This window comes from Colletotrichum aenigma, assembly GCF_013390185.1.
Source record: "Colletotrichum aenigma strain Cg56 chromosome Unknown KSG_Cg56_contig07, whole genome shotgun sequence".
Taxonomy (NCBI): domain Eukaryota; kingdom Fungi; phylum Ascomycota; class Sordariomycetes; order Glomerellales; family Glomerellaceae; genus Colletotrichum; species Colletotrichum aenigma.
The window spans coordinates 2,336,524-2,357,442 of NW_023500913.1; the positions used below are offsets into that span (position 1 = coordinate 2,336,524).

The window sequence follows — 20,919 nt, forward strand, 5'->3', positions numbered from 1 at the left end:
GTACAACCTGTGTTCTGGGTCCACGTTTTTAGGCACCGTTCTGCTTCAGATGCGATTGTTTGTAGAAGCACACTCCCTGGGGCTTCGACTGTTTTTATACCGCCCAATCTTCGGACATCACTGGAAGCAGGGTTGTTACGCAAGGTCTAATTATGGCACGAGCGGTATCAGCATCTTCAACGGATGGACGAGCCCAAGGACGGTCGTCGCCCAGTTGCGGCTCAAAAAAACGCTCAGTCGATCTGCCACACGGCTTCGCACAGCCAATGGGCAGGTGCTTGCTGCTTACGGACGTGCCCTGGGTATCTTTTCGTCATAAGGTTCTGACATTGAAGCCACCCACCGCACCGCGTGCTGCAGGTCTCGTGTAGCACACGGGGCATGTGCGGGGGAGCTGCCGGGGGTGAGAGCTGCGTGCGCGCCCAATCAGAACGTCACATCATGAGCGAAGAGCTCTCCGCACAAGCAAACCACGCGGGAGTGACGGCCGCGGACCCCACCACAAATCGGTCTCGGGTCGCACCGGTCACGCGTCGAAGAGTGCCAGGCCGTTGGAGGTGCGTAAGTCGGTGCAGGTTACACTGATCGACCCGAGGGATACGAATAAGAGCAGTGCAACCCTCGTTTGAATTTTGCCTGCAAGGACTTCGTGAATGGCGTCTTTCGATGGACGGCTTCTCCGCGCGCTGTCTTTGGTGATATCAGAGCGGAGCAGTGGGACCTCGGTTCTCACCGCCGGAGGAGGACTCGACTCGCAGTCCTGGAGGAGCGATTTGATATTTGCGCAAGGACCGGAGTGGTGGGGGCTCGAGGACTCCAAATGTTTAGCGCATTGATCGGCTCGGGAAGCAGGTGCGACCGGCGAGGGGAGCTCGGTCTCGAGAGGCACCTGGCATTAAAAAGCTCCCGCCGCCCCCCTCATTAGCGTTGCGTCATGAACAACAAGCTTCTTGCGCCATTATATCCGGAAATCTTCTTTGTCTGAAGCCGCCGTTAGTGTACCAAAAGAGCAACAACTCCACGAGGGGCAGAACCTTAGAGCAAGCAACGGTCAACCGGCGGCGCCCAACACTAACTAACCCATGATGCTGGAATCATGGACTGCCAAACTCGTCTTCGGCCTAGTGGCGGCCGCGGTGCTGTACCTCTGGAGGATCAATTGGGCCATGTCGAATACCCCGCCTGAGGCTCAGCGGGTGTCGCCGGATCGATGGACGCCAGACCGAGTTAAGCGCGTCTTTGAACGCATGGAGAAGCAGCCCATCGACTGGACACCACACTTACCCCCAAAGCTGGATAGACGCTATGTTATTGTTGGCGGAGCTGGTACGATGGCCCCTTTGATGATACCAATCTGATTGCGCTGACCGTCTTTGTCACAGGCTTGGTTGGAGGACAACTTGCGATTCAGCTGATTGCGCGCGGTCATCCCCCCGAGGCGATCCGTATCATCGACTTCCGCAAGCCCTTACGCGATGATATGAGCGAAGGCCCCGTGTCGCAGGTCGATTTCGCCCAGGCTGACATATCCTCAGAGTCAGCAACCTCTGCTGCGTTTGCAAAGCCGTGGCCTGAGTCTGTCGCTCAGCTCCCTCTGACAGTGTTTCACACTGCCGCCGTCATCCGCCCGTCTGAGCGTAGCCCAATGGTGTACGACCGCTGCTCCCGCGTCAACACGACTGGTGCCGCTCACGTTCTTGCTGCCGCAAAGGCCTCCGGCGCCGGCGTCTTCATCTTCACGTCGTCGTGCAGTGTTGCTCTGAAGCCCGTCAATTTCTTCAACTCGCCCTTCAAACAGTGGCCGGCGAACTTCGTGCAGGTGCTGAATGAGTTGGACTTTTGGAAACCTCTGCGTCCTCATGGCGAGTTCTTCGCCAACTACGCCAGGAGCAAGGCAGAGGCAGAGCGCCTCATCTGCGGTGCCAATGACATACCGGAAGACCCGCTGCAGGATGGAGGCTTCCGTACCGGCGCGATCCGACCTGGAAACGTCATTTACGGCCACAAGGATGATTACCTCATCGGCACAACTTTGAGAATGGCCAGCTTCCCGACCTTCACGGCGCCCTTCGTGCAGAATTGGGTGCATGGAGCCAATGTTGCGCTGGCTCATCTGCAATATGAAGCTGCTCTCCTCGGACCTCACGCGCACAAGGTGGCAGCGCGTCCATTCTTGGTGACTGACGGAGGGGCGCCTCCCACGTTCGAAGACTTTTACACACTCATCCGATCAGTGAGCGTGACGCCATTCCACGTCCAGTACCCCCCGCCTGTGCTTTTGCTGCTTCTCGCCCACTGTATCGAGGCGTACTGTTTGCTGCTTTGGCACGTACCAGTGCTGCAGAAGATATTCTCGGAACCGAGTATGCCGCTATACATGATGCAGCCGGCGAGTATAGCTGGCTCCGTCACTGCGCTGATCAACGATGCGGATGCGCGGAGGCGAGTGGAAGACGGCGGCCTGGGATATCAAGCCAAATGCACCAGCATGGAAGGGCAGTGTATGCAGCTGGTGGCTTGGAATCGATGGGTGCGCAGCGGAGGCGAGGAAGTCAGGAATGAGAAGGGCCTCGTGAAGGACACCCTCGAAGTCGGTTTAGAACCGGTTGCGAGGAGAGCATGAGACATGATTTTGCATGTGCCCGGTATGTAGAGGATAGATCTGCACACGAAGCCAAAAGTGGGAAGGCGAGCGTATTTGTCAAATAGAATAGAGAATCTCTCGAGGTTGCGAGTGCCTGTCAATGTGTTCTCCATCGCAGAAGGTGTCACGGCAACAGAGGCCGGCACAAGCCGCATATGTCGGATGGCGACGTCGGAAGATTTGTTGCATGAGGTATTTGCTCCAGAAACGCGACTGGTTGTTGATTGGACGACGAGTGACATCTTGGTGCAGGGCGGGTATCCGGAACCTCAGATCCACGTCCGGGCTCCACAGTCCCGGCCCGCCAAGTTGACGGCGTTGGGGGCTGCTGCATGGCGTGTGGAAGATCCCTTCTGGATCTATGACGATGGAATTTTCCACAATCCCATGTCAAGACGGTTGTGCGTCCGAAGCCGTCGCTTCCTCAGACTTCGGTGCCTGTTGTGCTGCTGGGGAAGACCTGGGAAGTACTTGTTCCATTGAGTTTTTTGAGGGCGCGAGTTATTGAGGTAGAATAGAGAAAGTCGCGCAAGCTGCGCCTCCCATCACGCCGCGCATCTATCCAAAGTAAAAAGACTTGGCACGATGCGGGCTGGTGCGTTCGTAAGCTTCGTGGCGGGGTTGTTGGCGGCGACGTCAGCAACCCTCACGGTGTGGCAGAGTTCGTATCGGCAGCCTCGTGCAGGTCTAGCCCTCGTCTGCGAACAGAATCCGACGAAACTGCAGCAGTACACACACCACTTTTTCTTCGGGAGGTTGGTTGGACGGTTTCGTACTGGTTGGATGAAAAGGCAGCTAGACAATGCGGAGAATCTGTATGTACGGCGCAGGCAGGCCCGAATGGTTGCTGGGGATGGCTCACTAGAGAGACTTTGGGGCTGGGCGGGCAAAAAGGCCAATGAGACATTGGCTGTTGGCCGCATACCTCTGGTCAACTGGAATTCAACCAGGAATTAATGTCGCATGAGCACGAGGAGCTCCATATTGGGCAGACAACCAGCCTCTCGGGAAATCGAAGCCGGTTCAATGCTTTCGGAGCCGTCGTTGCCGCGGGATATCAAATCGAAGAAAGACAAAAGTGATAACCGTCAGACGATTTCGGGCACACCAACCCCTCACGGAGCAACGGCGGGCAAAGAAAAACGGCTCCAGGATGTTGTTGATGACGATCGGTGGAAAGCTCGGCATGCAATTGGCCGTCATGATTGGACCAAGAGCTCGTGGTAGCTCCGCGCCCAGGACCGTGGGAGGCAGCTCACCGTGGTGTAGCGTGTGCAGGTAGCGTGTGCCACGAACGGTGGTACCCACGGCGGTACTACTGCAGCAGCGTGCTTGCAGGCTTGGGCCTGTAGGTGGACTGCTGGATGTCCTGTATTGTTCTTTCTGACTGGCCGCTTAGCCGATTTGAGAACGTCTTGTCTTGATTTCATCCCCGGTTTTGGTAGGGGAGAGGCGGCCTCTTTGACAACGCAGATTACCAGTTGGTGATGGCGCTTGCAACGGCGCTGGAGCTTTGGGCAGGAACGTCCGTCCGTCGGCCGATAGGTGGTGGATGCCACCTCAGGGCTAGCGTAGCGTACCAACTCCGCAGTATCCGTCCTAGTAGAGAGTAGTTTCTTCTAGGTGCCAAGATGAGCAGCGATAAGGCACGGCAAGGAAAGAAAAATAAACTGGAGCTGGTGCCGGGTTCGACCGCAAAAGCCAGTGCTTAGCAAGCAGCGGGCATCGGTTTGCGGAGGCCAATGGCATCTGCCGTGCGTTATGGTTGTATGCTTATGAGCCTGGGGTGGTGATTATCCGTAGGGTGATTGCATTGCAAGAGATGTTTGAAAGCAAGGGGCCGCCAACAGAAACACAGAATGGCACTGGGATGCGGCAGGGGGCCAAATGAGCCAGCCCTGGAGAGCAGCGGCCAGAGACTGCCAAGAGCGAGAATGAGGAGGTTGTGATGTGAGAAGGGGTTGGTGAGGGCGAGGACTGTTTCGAAAGATGAGACGCTGTGTCTGCCAGAGTGGTAGGTGATGGCGATGGTACGGCACTGTGAAGTGCAAGTGCGGAGGAGGTTGTGTTGGCCGATGGTTGGAGTTGTGTTGTGCATGTGTCTTGTGTATTCGTCAGTGATGGTTCAGGTTGAGCACTGAACGCAGTTGAGTGCCCACTGAGGGGTCAGCACCAGTGTTCAGTGGGCGAGTCCACTGTTGGACAGGAACGACGACGGGTTTAAGGCGGAGGACAAGAGCCTAGCGGTCCACAAGGTGCAGTGGGTTGGGCCACTTTTTGCTGGGCGCGTAAGAAAAGTCATCGATGATCTGAGCCTGAGAGGGTTGTGTTCGGGTTCCTACCGGCAGTCTGGAGGAAACTCCGAGGAGAAGAGATGGGCGCGGTTCCATCCAAGGTTGAGAAGAAGAACAAGCAACAACGGACGCGACGGCACCACTGCAACAGGGAAATGGATTGCGTCCAGTTGATTGGCAATAGATACCCATGTCCCCACACGCTGCGGTCTCCCGGGCCACGGCAACATCCCAAAGCTGCATATCTGTGGCTGGTGCACCCTTCTGAGTCCATGCCCTCTTTGGACTAGCGCTGTCTTGCCGACTCCAGAAAAGGGCAATCAGCCAATAGCTTTGCAGCGCGGAGTCAGAGGGAAAGAACGGCGGAAGGTGGAGCTGTTTGGGTAACGTTAGCCCGAGATGAAGAGCCCGGGCCTGATGGGAAAATCTGAGTGGGAAAGGAAAAAAATCTTGTCGTTCCCCTCGGGCAGTCTATGATGAGACAGAGACCACCGAGGAATGTGATTTGAATAGGCTTGGCACTGCGACCGTCGCCTAGGCCCAATGGACATCCCATCCCAACCTGTCTGTAGTCCGTCCCATCAGGTCGCGTCCGCGGGCAGTAGCCGCTTTCAGTTTGTGTGTCGTGTGTGCCAGAGTTTGGATAGATCATAGACAGGAGGAACGGTGTGGTCGAGGCAGGGGCGAATTCAATTGACCATCGTTGCCATTGAGGCTCGTGTCCGTACCGGACCAGCACCTCCCTCCGTCAGCTGGCAGGCTGGCTGCCTCGGGCTCTCGTGCAATGACGAGGGGAACCTCCAGCTTGGCATGACCAACATGTGCACCGCCGGGGTTAAAAATGGAAGAAGCGAGAGAAAGATGCGACGAGGCGAGTGAGGCCATCACGAGGGACCGACGAAAGTTTCAGTCTCGGAGTCTCCAAAGTCTGAGGCGACAAGGGCCAGGCACCGCGGCAGGGGAGTCGGGGACAGCCTATGCCTGCCCAGCGCTGGCATCCACATGGCGGCGTGACGGTCCTTGCCAATTGGCGGGTGGGTGGTTGAGGGCGAGGCTTGATTGCAGCGTGTTAGTCTGGTGAAATTGCGCTGCAAATTTCAAACTTGGATTTGATATCTTCTCGCGGCGCGCTCGCACCACACCCAAACATCGGGATGACGCTGTCTTAGCTTTTTCCAGAGCTATTTTCTGTGCGAGGTTAGTTGCACAAGTGCCTCAGAGCTGCCGCTTTGGAGCTGCTGGCTGGTGTGCTGCAGCTGCGGCCACCCGCTTCAAGCAAAGCAAGCGTATCTGATGTTCGGATACGTACCACCCCGGCCAGACGGTTCGCGACCGCCCTTGCCGATAAGAGTCCGTCCCGGTGCGGCCTGGCTGTCTGTGCAGATGGATATGATGACGGTCCATCGCGGTGAGTGAGTGAGTGATTGAGTGGGTGGGTGGGTGATGGCCAGTCGGGCAGCAGAGTTCTGACCTCGCGCCTCGCCTCGGTGTCGCCTTTCACCACAACAAGGAACGAGAAAAAGTCGCCCAGCACTTGATCAGAATGCGAATTTCTCGGTGGGAACTCGAAGAGATACGGCGGAGGTACGGCGGGCGCGTTGGAGAAGACACGCCAAGGCCGCGCTGGACACCACTTCCTGGTCATTAAGGTAGGTACCTGGCTAGGAAGGTTCCCCTCTCCCCCCCACCCGCCGTCCTCAGTGATATGTGGACCCCAGCCACACACCTCACTGTTAGTGCGCCCACCCTTGCACGAATACACACCCTGTTTGTGGGCAGCAGCCAAGACCAGCAACCTGCGACTAAGAATCATCGTGGGAAGGAAGGGAAGGGACGGGAAAGCGAGGGAAAGTGAGGGCGAGCGGACAAGCCGCAACACACCTTGCTGCGTACGCACACGCTTTGATTGCGGCACCTGCCCGGCCGGCTTGCCATTCTTTCCCCCTTCAAGAGGGAAGGTGCGGTTTCTGTTCCACCAGGACACCGTGTAAAGCTGCACCTGCCTTCTAGTCCAGCCAGTATTCCCCATCGCGCTTACCGCATCGGAAAGACAGGCACGGAAAGAACGTGGGACTGGGGACTTGCTGGAGCAGCTGCCGCCACCGCTGTCGCTGTTGTTGCTCCAAAGGTACCTACCCAATGCCTACCTGCCTTGCCGACCGACTGCAGAAGGTACCTTCCTACTGACTGCATGCTTGCCTCCCGTCATAATAAAACCACATCGTTGCCCATCTCGCCCTTCTCTTTAGACTGGCCTCTTCTCTTCTCCCGTCCAACGTTCGTCAAACATCCCCACGAAGCAGATCAGGCAAAGAAACATCTTCACCGCCGTCTATCCGATTCTTGGACCGAATATTGCTTGCTTGCCTACCAGACAACGCTCCAGTCTTCTTCCGCCACAGAAATCAACCCAACAAACTTTCTCCGCACCACATCACCACACACCCAACAACAACAACAATCACCACCGTCAACATGCGTACTTCCTTCGCCGTGCTCGCCATCTCGGCCGTCACCGCTGTCTCTGCCCAGCGCAAGGTCTACTCTGCCGCTGACATCAATGTCGCCAATGTCAACCTTCAGACCAGAGGTATGTTTGGCCCCAAGAATACGAGGGGAAAAAGTCCCGGCTCCATTCATGTCGGGGCCGGCCTTACCGATCACAACTAAACCTTGGTGCTAACAGACCATTTCTACAGCTTCCTGGTGCACTGGTGAGCGCAACGTCTGCAATGTCCTTTGCAACCGCGCCACTGCCAACGAGTGTGATCCCGTAAGTTGCCCTCTATTCCTTCAGACTGCGCCAATTGAGTCGCCAGTCGCCTCTGAAGTTGTCGCCAACCTGGCGCAACAACCCCAGCACCCATTGTGATCCAACCGAGCTAACTCCACCTTTACAGGCCACCCTGAACTACACCTGCACCTGCTCCAACGGCACCGCTCCCGGACTCGAGTACTACGAGCAGACCCTTCCCACTTTCATCTGCAACCAGGCTTTCGAGGACTGCATCGCTGCCAATGTCGGCAACGCCCGCGGCCAGACCAACTGCACCGACTCCATCAAGTCCCAGTGCGGAACCATCGACGCCCAGGCCGATTCCGCTGCCTCTTCCACCACCACCTCTGCCGCCGCTACTGGCACCGGCTCCGGCTCGACTACCGGCACTGGCACCGGCTCCCAGGCTTCCCAGACCCCCGCCTCCTCCAGCTCATCCGGTTACGCCGCCCCTACCGCCGCTCCCCGCTATGGCAATGCTGCCGCCGTTGCTGCGATTGGTCTTTTCGCCTACATGCTCTAGATGCACATCTTCTAGATCATGGCTGCCCAATTTAGCAGTGGTTTCGCCTTGAATACGAGGCGAGCTTGCAGCCGCTTTCACTTCTCTGTATTCACCTTCCCTACTACCCGATCCCGCGTGCTTGCCACGCGGCACCCTAATTTTGATGAGGAATACGTGGAATTATGCGATGGAGACGATGGATATTCCCACCCGTATGGTATTTTGAAGTTCGAGGAGGAGTCAGTGCGTTACGGGGGATGGGTCGTGTTACCCAATGTTTGCTATGCATTTCGCGTTTAGGCATGATCAAAGACAGTCAAGACGACGACAAAAGAAATGAAGAATTGGTTCTGCAATCCCCTGTCCCTTCTGACACGTTTCGGGGCCATCTGCCTCCCGCCATAGACTCTTTGTAAGGCCTGCCCAACAAAGGTAGGTTGCCAAGACTTGGCCACGTTGTCAACGGTTCGCTGATAGTGTTCTTTTACGACACTGCAGACAGCTCAAAGCGCAATGATAGATGTCTGATTCACAGACAGTTCTTTTGCTATGTCAACACAATCACCTTGTTCAGTAACCCGAGCTACACCAGGCATCGCGATGGATATAATACCCAGTGGTCGGTGGCCAGTATCGTCCTCCCGACAGTAAATCAACCAGCTCTTCGCAACCACTGCATCATTGACTGAAGCAGATCCATCTACCCTCACAGAAAACGCAACCAACTCACCCAAACATCACCATGCCTGGGAAACAGATAGCCGCAACTGCTCCTCGCGTCTCATTCGGCGTCGAGCTCGAGTTCTTTGTTGCATACGTTTTCGAAGGCAGCCCCGATCCCGACGAGCCCATCAAAAATGACATTCAGCCACTGTCTGTCGTCCCATACGACGAAGAATTCCCAGATAAGAGTAAACACAAGATCCCGGACGACTGGGTTCGCGAACAGATAAGAAAAGCGTTAATCAAAGCCGGCCTGCCCGTCTTCGGCAGCAAAGAGAAAATGGTCCCGGGATCCGTCCAGGCAAGCCATAGCGAAAAAGTCATGTCTGCATTCAGGATAGTGGACGACTGCTCACTCCGCGAATTCAGGCCTGAAAATTACTTGATAACGAAAGTCGAAGTGAACTCCCCCGCCATGTACGACATGCCAATCTCGTTCGATTTGATTCGCCTAGCAGTGAGCACGATCACGACCCAATTTCGATGCCGCGTGAATCCGACCTGTGGCTTTCACGTACATGTGGGCAACGGTCTAACCGAGAGGATTGACCCGAGAACGCTGAGGAACTTTGCCGCGTTACTGTGGGCTGCTGACCCGTTCATCAGTAGACTCCACGCACCCTGGAGAGCGATCACGAAGTACAGCCAGTCGGCGCGCGTCAACGGGATCAACAGGGTGGGAGCTAACGAGGGCCCTTCTGATTGCCTCTTGGAGCAGTTGGAGAAGGGTCGCCCGTTTGGGTTCCCCGCAAATTGGATGGGCAAGGTAAAATATCTCGGGAGGGATCGATGGCTTGGTGAGTCTCCGGTTGCGGATGCTGACGAAGACAAGATGCTGCGAGAGATGGAGATGTACACAGCGGATGACGCGACCGTCTTGAAGTCGGAGCCGTGGACTCATCGACCGCAGGTTCCCCCGCCTGTCGTAAACAAGGGGCCTGCTTCGAAGCCGACCGACGAGTTCGGAGAGCCGGTGCTTGACTACGAGGCGCCTGTCCCCAGACCGGCGGACTTCGAAGAGCATAGGGCTTCCGCGGCAGAGAAGTTTGCTCCGCCGCGACCGCGGCCGTCGCCATTGAAGCGCAAGTACCCCCGCGTGCCCGGCACGATGAGGCGGGACTGCCGCGAGGACCCGGACTTCCTGAAGCCGTACCTGATGCGCTACGACGTCTATGGCCACGACGCCGGCCCCCTCGAGAACCCGGCACCGCGCGTGGCCCCCAAGCGGACGGACGTCATGTCGGGCGTGCGGGACCTGCTGGCGGCGGACATGGCGTCGGCGCAGATTGGCGAGATGATGCGCAACGTGATCGGGAAGCACATCAACTACCAGTTTGACGGGTACGCGCTCGGGTACATGCAGACGATCGGGGCGGTGCCGGAGCAACGCGAGACGGGGCGGATGTTCTTCAACGCGAAGCACGACACGGTGGAGTTCCGCGAGGCGGCGGGGACGCTGGACATGGAGTGGATCACGGCGTGGGCCAAGATCTGCTGCCGGCTGCTGGAGTGGTCGCGGGACGTGGCGCCGGCGGAGTATATGGGCGTCATCCGGCTACTGGCGTGGGCGCAGGAGGAGGAGGGCGCGGAGGGGGAGTATGATGTTGTTGACTTCTTGGTTGATCTTGGCTTGGTGGCCGAGGCGCGGGTGTGTGAGGAGAGGTTGCATAAGGGGGATGCTGTGTTTTGGGAGTGTATGAACTTTGAGCCTGATCCTCTCCGGGAGGGGGCTGCGATGCACTTGTTAGATGATTGGGAGACGATAGAAGCGAATGAGGTGGATATGGGAGGGATGGGGCTGGCGGAGGAGGGGTTCGGGCCGCTTATTGGGGAGATTGTAGAGCAGGTGCAAGGTGGACAGGTCAAGGTGAGCGACGAGGAGGAGCCTGATATTTATGATCCTTGACGCAGGTAGATTTTGTGGTGATTTGGTTTTGGTTCTTGGAGTTAGTTGATATTGTGCCGTTCGGTAAGTGGGATGATGTTTTTAAAGATTTTTGAAAAATACAGTTTTGAAGAGCTTTTGGTACGACTCATTAGTGACACGGAGCGATACAAACGGAATAGGCAGGTGAGCCGGACAAAGGATACCAAAGCTCCGGATCACGGACCGCGGTGACCCACTCTCACCCGAGTCCGGCCGGCGACCGGCGGAGTTTTGGGAAGGAATTTTCTGATTGGTCGATTGGCACAGAATATGCTATGCCACAGACGAAACATTTGAAAACTTACCTACCTACCAGAAGAGATTGTAATACATTGTTGTGCGGGGAGTGTCAGTATTGGCCGCACTTTTTTGTCGAGTTTTCTTTTCAAATATAAATACAGCACCTTTCTGCATGTTGAATACCAGCCCAATGGATCGCCACGAACCATAGATCCGCTCGCTCATGACACGTACATTCATCCTTACAGATGAGGAGCAACGCCTGATCGATCTATTAGGAAAGCGCGGATTAATCGGCCTCTGCAGCGCTGCTCTGCTTTGCTTTCTGGGCGTTGTTGGACTCAGTGTATGCTGTGCGAATACTTGACGGACGATGTGTGTGGTTCCGCCTCCATATCATATTGGTGTTCTGAGAACTGTCTTCGTCACGAACGTCTGGTTACACAAGACCTTCGTCTAGAGCGTTCAACGAAGCAACACATCGCAATATCTACCAGGCAATTGTCCTGTCTTAGGCGGCCTCAAGTGAGCCTCCACGTCAGTCTTAAATAGATGTTGAGAAAGACGAAGTTGGATGTCAACCCGGCACTTAGAAAGAGGGCGCTTCACCGACTTGAGAAGAGCGAAGGATGATAGGAAAGGTGTTTAAGGATCCCGAATTTCCTTGTCCGTTGGGAGAATGACACAATGCGGGCTTGCTCCTTTGCCATACCTTAGGTCATGAGACCAAGACCCCACAGAGCCAACGTTTTTTTTTTGGGTCATTTCTTGAGTATGCTGCGTCTCTTGTTTACAGGTGTTAAATACACAGCGGTTGGCACCTTTATCTGCACAGTATTTGTAGCTGTATACGTCGGTTAAGAAGGACGACACCGCTGAGCCTGTCTTTGAACGGAGAAGTGCTCCGACATGATTCCCTCTCAGTTGAGAGCATCATGGGAAGTTTCACGCATGTTCCGAAAAGCCATCATTGATTGCGTTGTTAGCAAGAAGTCGAATGCGAGATGCGCTGATAACCATCATCAAAATACGTGTCTAGTTACGATTCAGTGTGAGTTTGAAAGCTCCAGCTCAAACACATGAGTCATAGGGGTAGAGTCTAATTCACTGTAGACTTGTACTTTCGCGCGTGATCTTAACTAAAAATCTGAAAGCCTTGATAGAGGAGACACCGCAGCACAAATCATCGTCATAGAGGACCGCTCATTCTCAATCATAATTCTGACACAGAGCGCGACGTTGCGTCGGCCAAGTACATTCCAGGTTTTGATGTCAGTATAGACCGAATTTGTTGTTTATTGCTGTCGTAGTCGATCATCGTTTCTTCTAGAATACTTCACGGCCGACATACAGAATGGAAAATAGTCGGCTAATAACATGGTAGCATCTTCAGTTTTCTCATGTGCCTCTTTGGCGGCGTAGGATAGGAATCAGACTTTGAATCGTTTTTAAGAATGCCAGTTACTTTGCCCTCTCTTCAGAGCATTGGGGCGCTGATATGGAGCATCTGTTCGGGCACCTGTCTCAACTATTTCCTGTAACGCTTTCCAGAACACCACGCTTGTCAATCACGGACGGGACCGACTTGTGGCTGGCCACTCATGCCTGGTGAGTATTCTTGACGATATCGTAAACGATGAAAGACGCCAGTGAAGCAAGCTTTTAGTGGTCTGATACAAGAGCGGCGATGCCCATTTTGTGACGGTCTTGTCGCAAAACGGATCACGGTTGTTCTCGAATGCGTTGAGCAGCCTGTGCCTGTGCGATCGACGGTGCTCAGCACCGATTTGCGTCTTCATAGCAATACTTTTAGAATCTGTAATATTTGTAGCTTTCATGGGGGACTTGAGAAATGAGGCGAATTCAGAAGATGCGATTTGTTCGCCTAGCTTGAATCACCCGATAGAGCTTCATGGAGGCAAGATTAACGTGCGATCTCACAGGGAAGCATAAATATACATAACGCGATGTCTCGACTTGGTGCGTGTCAATGTGACAATGGCAGCGCCGCTGCGAAAGTTCTATGAAACCATGTGGAATGGGATGTAGTCATTTTTGGTGTTACTTACGATGCTAAAGGTGCCGAAACCAGAGAGTGCGCTCATTGTCGTTTGTGTGGACTACTTCTTGTCGAGTATTCAGCTCACACGGGATGGGCCAGACTTGCTGGCACAACTTTGTAGATTCTATTGACCCCTCAAGTATACTGACCTCAGAGGCTGATCCTCCCCTCAAATTACGGGCATAATTGACTCAGCCAGCAAGAGTCCGTAACCGCGAACACAAACCCAAGTAAGCAGCAGTCAGAGCGATAGCCCCAATGGATTGGTTTTTTCGGTAACTTGACGAAAGAATTATAGAAAGGTGTTAAAAGCTTCTCCTAATGAAAGGGTTTATTTCTGGGTACATGAGATTCATGTGTAACGTGTAGTGACATAGTATCTGTACCTGTTGAATCCGTGAGACGCTCTAAAGTTGGCCTGATTTCTTGTCTTCCCTTCCCAAAAACGGTGGTCTATCCTCACCAGCCTGCCACTTGTACTTGCTTCCTGGGTGGTCTTCAGGCAGCCTCCTTGACCCAATGAACACCTCTCTTGCTGTCGCTCCCTCCTTCTCGACTTCAGACCTAAAGATTCCGCGCTTTCGCAGTTCAGGAAGTAAGTGCTCGATGATATCCTCAAAAGTACCGGGGTTCGTAACATGAGCCAGGTTGAAACCATCAACACCGGCGCCTTGAACCCATCGCTCCAACTCGTCAGCGGCCGTTGTCGGACTGCCCACAATTTTGGCGCCCATACCGCCGATGCTGAGGTACTCGACGATTCGCCTCTTGGTCCAGGGGAGATTGTCTGTGCCAGGGACGGTATCTGACCAGCGACGAACGATGGACCGGATGCGAGGAGAGTCGGTCATGAGAAAGTCCTCGTCATCTGGGTATCCGGACAGGTCGACTCCCGTCCAACCGCCGAATAGCGCGAGGGCTCCTTCGGTATCGGCGTACTTTAGGTAGTCTTGTCTCTTTGCCTCGGCCTCTTCATCTGTTGCTGCCACGATAACGTTGATGCCCAAGATGATCTTGATGTGGCTGGGGTCTCTCCCCTCCTCGGCTGCGATCTTCCGAAGATTGTCCACCGTCTTCCGGACGCCTTCTATAGTTTGACCGCCGATGAAGATGGCTTCACCGTGCTTGCCCCCGAAACCATTTCCAGCTTCGGAGACACCAGCTTGGAACAGGAACGGCGTGCGCTGTGGTGACGTCTCGACGAAATGCGGCCCTGCTACCTCAAAGTACTTGCCCTTGTGATGAATCTGACTGACCGCATCGCTGGCGATGTAAGTCCCGCTCTCGCGATCAGCCAAGACTGCATCGTCGCGGAAGCTGCCCTCCCAGAGTTTGTAAAGCACCTCCAGATACTCATGGGCAATTGCATAACGCTCATCATGTGGGATCTGCTCTTGCAAGCCGTGGTTTCGCGCGGCGCTGTCCAGATATGAAGTGACAATGTTCCATGCCAGCCGTCCTTCGCTCAGATGGTCCACCGTCGACAGCCTGCGTGCCAGAGAATAAGGCTTCTCGTAGGTCAAACTCGCGGTAACCCCAAAGATGAGGTTCTTGGTGGCCGCCGCCATGGCCGGAACCAAGTAGAGTGGGTCGTTGACGGGGAACTGCGCACCGGAGGCCAGGGCCGGGACCACGTTCGCCGGACCCTTGTACACGTCGTAGGGGCCCAGGGTGTCGGCAATGAACATGGCGTGAAAGCCTGCGTTGTCTAGCAACTGCGCGAGCTCGGTCCAGAAAGAGAGTTTCTTGTATTGGTCGGTCTTGTTGCGCGGGTGCTTCCACAGACCCGGGGCCAAGTGGCCGGGGGTGTTCATTACAAAGGCATTGAGAATGATTTGCTTTTTGGCTTTGGGTGTGCTTTCGCTCAAAGAAGGGTTCGTCGTGTTGGTCATGTTGAATGTGTTTTCAAGCCAAGCGCTACTAGATTCTCTGAATGGAGAAAATTGCATTCAACAGACGCGCGAGGACGCCGTTGCTCGAGTCTTTCGATTTACCGTCATAACTTTATCTTGTTATCTCGTCTTGAAGGATTGCCGATCGCGCGTGTTTCGAAACCACAAAGACCCAATAGCTTTGGCGGGATTACGCATGGGTGGCTCTTTCGACATAATGCACCATCGCACGCAACCGATTGCGATCTACCGAGACGTCGACCCCCACTCACGAAATCCTCCGATGCCACCAACTTCTCCCGCGACAGTCCCCAACTTGCTCCTGTGGTATGGACCCGGAACTGAATTTATACATGTGAATAATCAGGGTAGCTGCCAACATGGATTGAGTTCACATAACGCAATGCGGGGCATCTAAGATGTGACCGAGAACTGGGGCTCTGGGATACCGATCTCGGGTTGAAGTCAAGCTCTGCAGCCACGGCCATTCTTAAGAGAGGGCGTTCCTGGGCCAAGGAGGCCAAGAGTGGCTCACGGGTCCTCGAGCCAACATTCTGCCTTCGATTGCCTTGGCGCACTTCTTTATTCTCCGTACCAAGAAAAGACAAGGCCTTGAGAATGTCGGTTCAGTTGGGCGTGTCGGGGGAGACCCTGATCCCCCAATCGACCGGCTATGGCATGCTCATCGGGTTAGGCATCGGGTTCTGCGGTGTCATTCTGGCAGCCGTCAAGATTCAAAAGGCATACCTGGCCGAAGACTCGGGCACTTCGGAGATGTTCATGGTGGCCAACCGATCTGTCGGGACTGGGCTGACGGCGTCGGCGGTCTTTTCCTCGTGGATGTGGATCAACGAAACAGTTTTCTCGGCGGCTTTCTGTTACAAATTTGGTCTTGCAGTGCCTTTCGTACGTTCAATCTACAATTCTATCTAAGTGTGAATGTCACTAATGTGGTTATCAGTGGTGGTCAACAGGTCTCTGCTTCCAGATCGCTCTGATGGCGGCTCTGGGCGTCCTGGCAAAGATCCGAGTTCCATACGCCCACACGTCACTTGAAATCATTCGAATGCGCTATGGCTGGGTTGGACACATTGTCTTCATTGTGCTCAACATCACGAACAACGTCTTTGGCTGTGCAGGCATGATCCTCACAGGGTCACAGCTTATCTACGGTATCTCGGGAATGCACTTCGTGGCTGCAACGATTCTTATCCCTCTTGGAGGTTAGCATTCCCTGCAGATCTACTGGAAACTTGAGACTAATCAGGTGCCATGCAGTCGTGCTTTACACCGCTGTTGGCGGGCTGAAGGCTACCTTCATTACCGATTACCTGCACACGCTGATTGCTCTGGTCCTCATCATTTACTTCACGCTCAAGGTCCTCACGCACGATGCTGTCGGTGGCCTTGGAGGTCTCTACGACAAAGTCGTAGCGACAGCTTCGGAGAACATGATCGACGGTAACTACAAGGGGTCTTTGCTTACGATGAAGTCCCGAGATGCAATCATTTGGGGATTGATTCTGAAGTTTGGTAACTTGGCTCTTGTTGTGATGGTACGTACTTTCAATTCTAGTATCCCTACGACTATGAAACTGACCCTTTTAACAGGACACTGCGTTCTGGCAAAAGTCTTTCGCGACAGAAGTCAACGCAACCGTTCCCGGATATAACCTGGCGGCCGCAGCTATTTTTGGCATCCCATGGGGTCTCGGCACCGTCATTGGTCTTACCGCAAGAGCGCTTCATAACACTCCAATCTGGCCCGCCTACCCGCAAGAATTCACACTGGCACAAGTCAACGCAGGACTCGTCATGCCTTACACCGTTGAGGCACTGATCGGTGACCAGGGAATCGACGCCTTCCTAGTCCTAGTATTCATGGCGTTAACCAGCACCGTCTCGTCGTCCATGATTGCAGTCAGCAGCATCTTGTCCTTTGATGTTTACAAGACTTACATCAACCCCAAAGCCTCAGACAAGAAGCTGGTGCACGTCAGCCATCTGACTGTCGTCTTCCATGCGGTGTTCATCACTGTCATCTCACTAGCTCTGAACTACGGAGGCGCCGACATGACGTGGATCGGCTACTTCCGCCCGATTCTTTCCTGCCCTGGCATCATTCCGCTGGGTTTGACTCTATGCTGGTCAGGTCAAACTCGCCTGGCAGCCATTGTCTCCCCTATCCTCGGCTTCCTCACCGGGCTGGGCATCTGGCTTGGAACAGCCCATGTTATTTACGGCGAGATCAACCTGAAGACAACAGAGGAAAGCTTGCCAGCCTTGTACGGGGCAACCGCTTCCTTCTTCTCACCTGCTCTGTACTCGGTTCTGCTTTCGCAGTACAAGCCAGAGAAGTTCGATTGGAGGAGGTTTCTGCTTACAGAAATCGCGGAGGAAGTCCAGCTGAAACAGAGCACCGAAGCAGAGAAGGACACTGACGATGGGAACAACTCATCGACTTCCGAGTCACAACGACCCGCACCCTCCTTGCTGAGTCCCGAAAAGGCGTCGGACCCGGAACGAACGGCAGCCACGGCTGGAAACGAAAAGGCTCCAGCTGCGGTATTTTCAAGGGATGCTATTCTGAATGGCAAGGTCAATCTAGATGACGTTCGTCATCCGTTCGACGGAGACACGATCAAGCTGCTATACAAATGGTACCGTATTGCCTGGTACATGTTCGTCGGCATCGTTCTGGTCACCTTTATTCTCTGGCCGATGCCGCTGTATCGCGACTACATCTTTGAGAAGACCTTCTTCAAGAGTTGGACGACGGTGGCCATTATCTGGCAGTTCTTTGCTTTCTTTGCAGTTGTAGTATACCCTCTGTACGACGGGCGCTACGAGATTGCCCGAGGTGCGAAGGGTGTATGGCACTCAGGGCGGGACCTTCTCCGGTCTAAGCATTGACAAAGGAGGAGAGATTTTCTTCTTGATGAAAAAGAATATGACAGCAATGGACATTTTGATGAACGGTTATAATAAGTAGCCCGAATGCCTAATGAGGTTGGCTCTGTCTATAGACGTTAGACATCCAGGAGTATTCCGAATCGTAGCATGTAGTAGCGACAGTGGCATCGGTCTTCAGTAGGCAATATCTACTACAACAGACATAGCGTGCGTAGCGGGAGTGGATCTGTATAAGATGATCTTGTATATTCGACGGTTGTACGTGAACAACTACAAGCCACATTTTTACAATCTCCATCACAATCTAGTAAAAGATCGGTTTTTATATCGCGCCGTAAGCATTCAAATATGATAGTATTGCAAGTATGATGATATTGAATGGCGTCCCGTTTCGTAGCCTGTTTCGAGTGGAAGACGGCATCATCAATGTTTACCTACTCTCAGACAGCTGGCGATTAGGGTTCTTTCAACAGTGCTGATCCCCAAGGTCTACATCCAGCACCACAGCAATGTGGCTGGAGTTATTGCAGAGAGAAAGAGAAGCCATCCTTGAGCCCATCCCATAAGCAGACAGTACGAGCAATGACTCCGGGCTCGGGTGTCTGATACTGATCAATGAGGCAACACCAACTTTCGGCTCTGGTCAACGTCATCGTCGATTGTTTCTGTTGTTATAACTCCAGAATAAGTTGGAGATAAAGGCACCAGAGTAGCAGCTGACTATATTGCGACGACCAGGCTTGTCAAGCCTTCGGGATTCTGCAGCTCTAGACAATAGCTTTAGGAGCACATTGACAGGGGGCATGCTTGACCAGATGAGTATTTGAGCCTTGGCATACGAGTACGAATTCCATGAGCCCTTTACCCGAGACCGTTGGCTGGGGCGAAACTTGCAGACGCGTGGAAGCTCTATGAGCCAATCACCGCTGACTATGTGTTCAGGAGCAGAGGCAAGAACAAGTTGGTTGGCCCGCACTGCTCGAGGCTTTGATCAGGCACAGGCCTCCAGGTCTCGAGGGTCAAGGCCCGAGTTCCAATGGCATTGTTCTCGCGTTGAAGAACTGGGGCATTGTTGTGGCATGGAGAACAAAGGAGCGGGCCAGGCCGCGATCGATCACGCTGTGACGAGAATCAAGAAGAAACCAGCGTCTGGGGTATAAGATGCCTTGGAAGACCACACTGAGCAAGTCTCGAAATTCAAGCCTCATCGCGGTCGACTACCTGGAAGGAAACTCAGCTGCCAACCATGGGCGACAAACCTGGCCCTTCCGTACTCGACCGACTAACTAACTTGCCAGTCGAAATCCAGCATAACGTCTTGGTAGAGCTTCTCTCGACCAGCAGCCCCTGTGTCTTTGCTCTATTTGTCCCAGAATGGGGCGTCTGTTCTCACGGAAACGATCCGGTGAACGCCGCGTATGATCTACAGAGGACCGAAGTCTACACCCGGGGAGTTAATGGCGGTCAAGGGACTTTCGTGTCTGGTGACGTGCATCGCGAGGGGGACCACGTCTCGTTCCCTCTGAAAAATAACATCCCATGTCGGACTATCGAAGAACTCAAGTCACGCTTTCCCGCAGCCATGGACTGGGCTCTGAAAGACCTGGAGCGAACCCGACTTCAATGCTATCACCAAATCTTTCCACGGGCGCCCGACGATGATATAGGTAAGTACATGGCACACGGCGGCCTGGTCTTTGGTGAGTATGACCCCGCAGAACAACAAGACAAGCTCGACCACCCTCCAGCACCGACAGCAGAAACGCAGATGTGCGAGCTGCCCCGCCACCTGATGTTCCACAGCGTCCCCAAAGACCCCTGGTTCCGGCTCCGCCTGCGGCGCAACCCCGAGCCCAAGATCGGCTTCGGGATGCGGTTCTTCGTGGAGGCCGGCGCGAGCATGCTGCAGGTGGACTGGAGCGTCATGCCGCAGCTGGAGACGGTGTTCCTCGACCTGCGGTCGTACGGGCGCGGGTACCGCGGTGCCCGCGGCAAGCCGGAAGACGACGGCATCCGGCGCGGCGCGGCGGAGATGAGCCGCTGTCTGCAGCTGCAGGACCTTGTCATCGCGGGCCTGCGGAGCGGCGGTAAGTATGTGCGGCCGCCGGGCTGGCAGATGTGTGACTGGGAGGTGGACGAGTGGGAGGTTGACGGGGAGGTCAACTGGGTCAAGGTGTTTTGCGGGGCTGTGAGGGAGGGCGGCCGGTTGGTGTTTATTGATCGCAGGGTCGTTGATGTGGATTGGGGGATGTGGAGAGTGAGGGCTAAGATTCAAGGTATGCTGCCCAAGGATCGCTCTGAGGAGAAAGGCGGCATGACCTACCTGGCTCATGTCGACAAGGTAATGGGACCGAAGGACACGAATAACTAGGTGAGTGAGCGGGATTCTTTCTTTGTAATTAATCCCGTAAAACTTGGTTGATTTGTAGCCATACTTCTGTCTTTTGGTCCGTCTATTCGATACACATCCTCCCAAAACCAATGTCCATCAGATGAATTGACGTCAGATGGTTATGAGAGCCCCTCCTCTGACCAGCGCAGAGCCGCTCATGCGGGATCTACTCAGCATGCGCCTCATCGCGCATGCGCAGGAAAGTCGAAGGGTTGTTGGTATTGAAGCAATTGAAGCTGACGTTCTGTACACCGTCTGCCGGTCCTGTTCGCGGCTGCGCTCTCGCTAATGATGCTGCTCCTCAAAACTCAATCGCCTGGGGTGAACCCCCGGCATGGTGGCGGTAACGCCCAACTCCCTGCTCCTCGCCTTTCGGTAATCATATTCATTCTGTCATACTCATCAGCTCATGCACGTGTGACTCTCCCGCAAGCGTCGCTTACAAGTCGTCCGTCTCGTAAGAAGTTGCCACTCATAGTCCCAAGCCCAAGCCCGATGAATCTCATCGCTTGCACGACGACTCATCCTCAGACTCGGCTTGCTTCGTGAAG

The 20,919-nt window shown here is 54.4% G+C and overlaps 5 protein-coding genes across 5 annotated transcripts; 4 read left to right on the plus strand and 1 right to left on the minus strand.

Moving 5' to 3' along the window:
• Positions 1–1,085: 1,085 nt before the first annotated feature.
• Positions 1,086–2,623, plus strand: NSDHL (Sterol-4-alpha-carboxylate 3-dehydrogenase, decarboxylating; the record flags this gene model as incomplete). The annotated part of the gene is made up of 2 exons (XM_037326134.1): positions 1,086–1,326; positions 1,383–2,623. The coding sequence occupies 2 exons, from the start codon at positions 1,086–1,088 to the stop codon at positions 2,621–2,623; spliced, it is 1,482 nt and encodes a 493-aa protein (XP_037175677.1).
• Positions 2,624–7,413: 4,790 nt separating this feature from the next.
• Positions 7,414–8,237, plus strand: CGCA056_v010888 (uncharacterized protein; the record flags this gene model as incomplete). The annotated part of the gene is made up of 3 exons (XM_037326135.1): positions 7,414–7,528; positions 7,638–7,711; positions 7,839–8,237. The coding sequence occupies 3 exons, from the start codon at positions 7,414–7,416 to the stop codon at positions 8,235–8,237; spliced, it is 588 nt and encodes a 195-aa protein (XP_037175679.1).
• A 724-nt stretch (positions 8,238–8,961) lies between these two features.
• On the plus strand, positions 8,962–10,848 carry CGCA056_v010889 (uncharacterized protein; the record flags this gene model as incomplete). The annotated part of the gene is made up of 1 exon (XM_037326136.1): positions 8,962–10,848. The coding sequence occupies one exon, from the start codon at positions 8,962–8,964 to the stop codon at positions 10,846–10,848; it is 1,887 nt and encodes a 628-aa protein (XP_037175680.1).
• A 2,730-nt stretch (positions 10,849–13,578) lies between these two features.
• On the minus strand, positions 13,579–15,063 carry dmoA-0 (Dimethyl-sulfide monooxygenase; the record flags this gene model as incomplete). Its single annotated transcript, XM_037326137.1, has 1 exon — positions 13,579–15,063. One exon carries the CDS (start codon positions 15,061–15,063, stop codon positions 13,579–13,581), a length of 1,485 nt encoding a protein of 494 aa, XP_037174942.1.
• Positions 15,064–15,681: 618 nt separating this feature from the next.
• DUR3 (Urea active transporter) lies at positions 15,682–20,347 on the plus strand (the record flags this gene model as incomplete). Its single annotated transcript, XM_037326138.1, has 5 exons — positions 15,682–15,969; positions 16,025–16,286; positions 16,342–16,619; positions 16,675–17,923; positions 19,275–20,347. 5 exons carry the CDS (start codon positions 15,682–15,684, stop codon positions 20,345–20,347), a joined length of 3,150 nt encoding a protein of 1,049 aa, XP_037174962.1.
• Between the last annotated feature and the right edge of the window lie 572 nt (positions 20,348–20,919).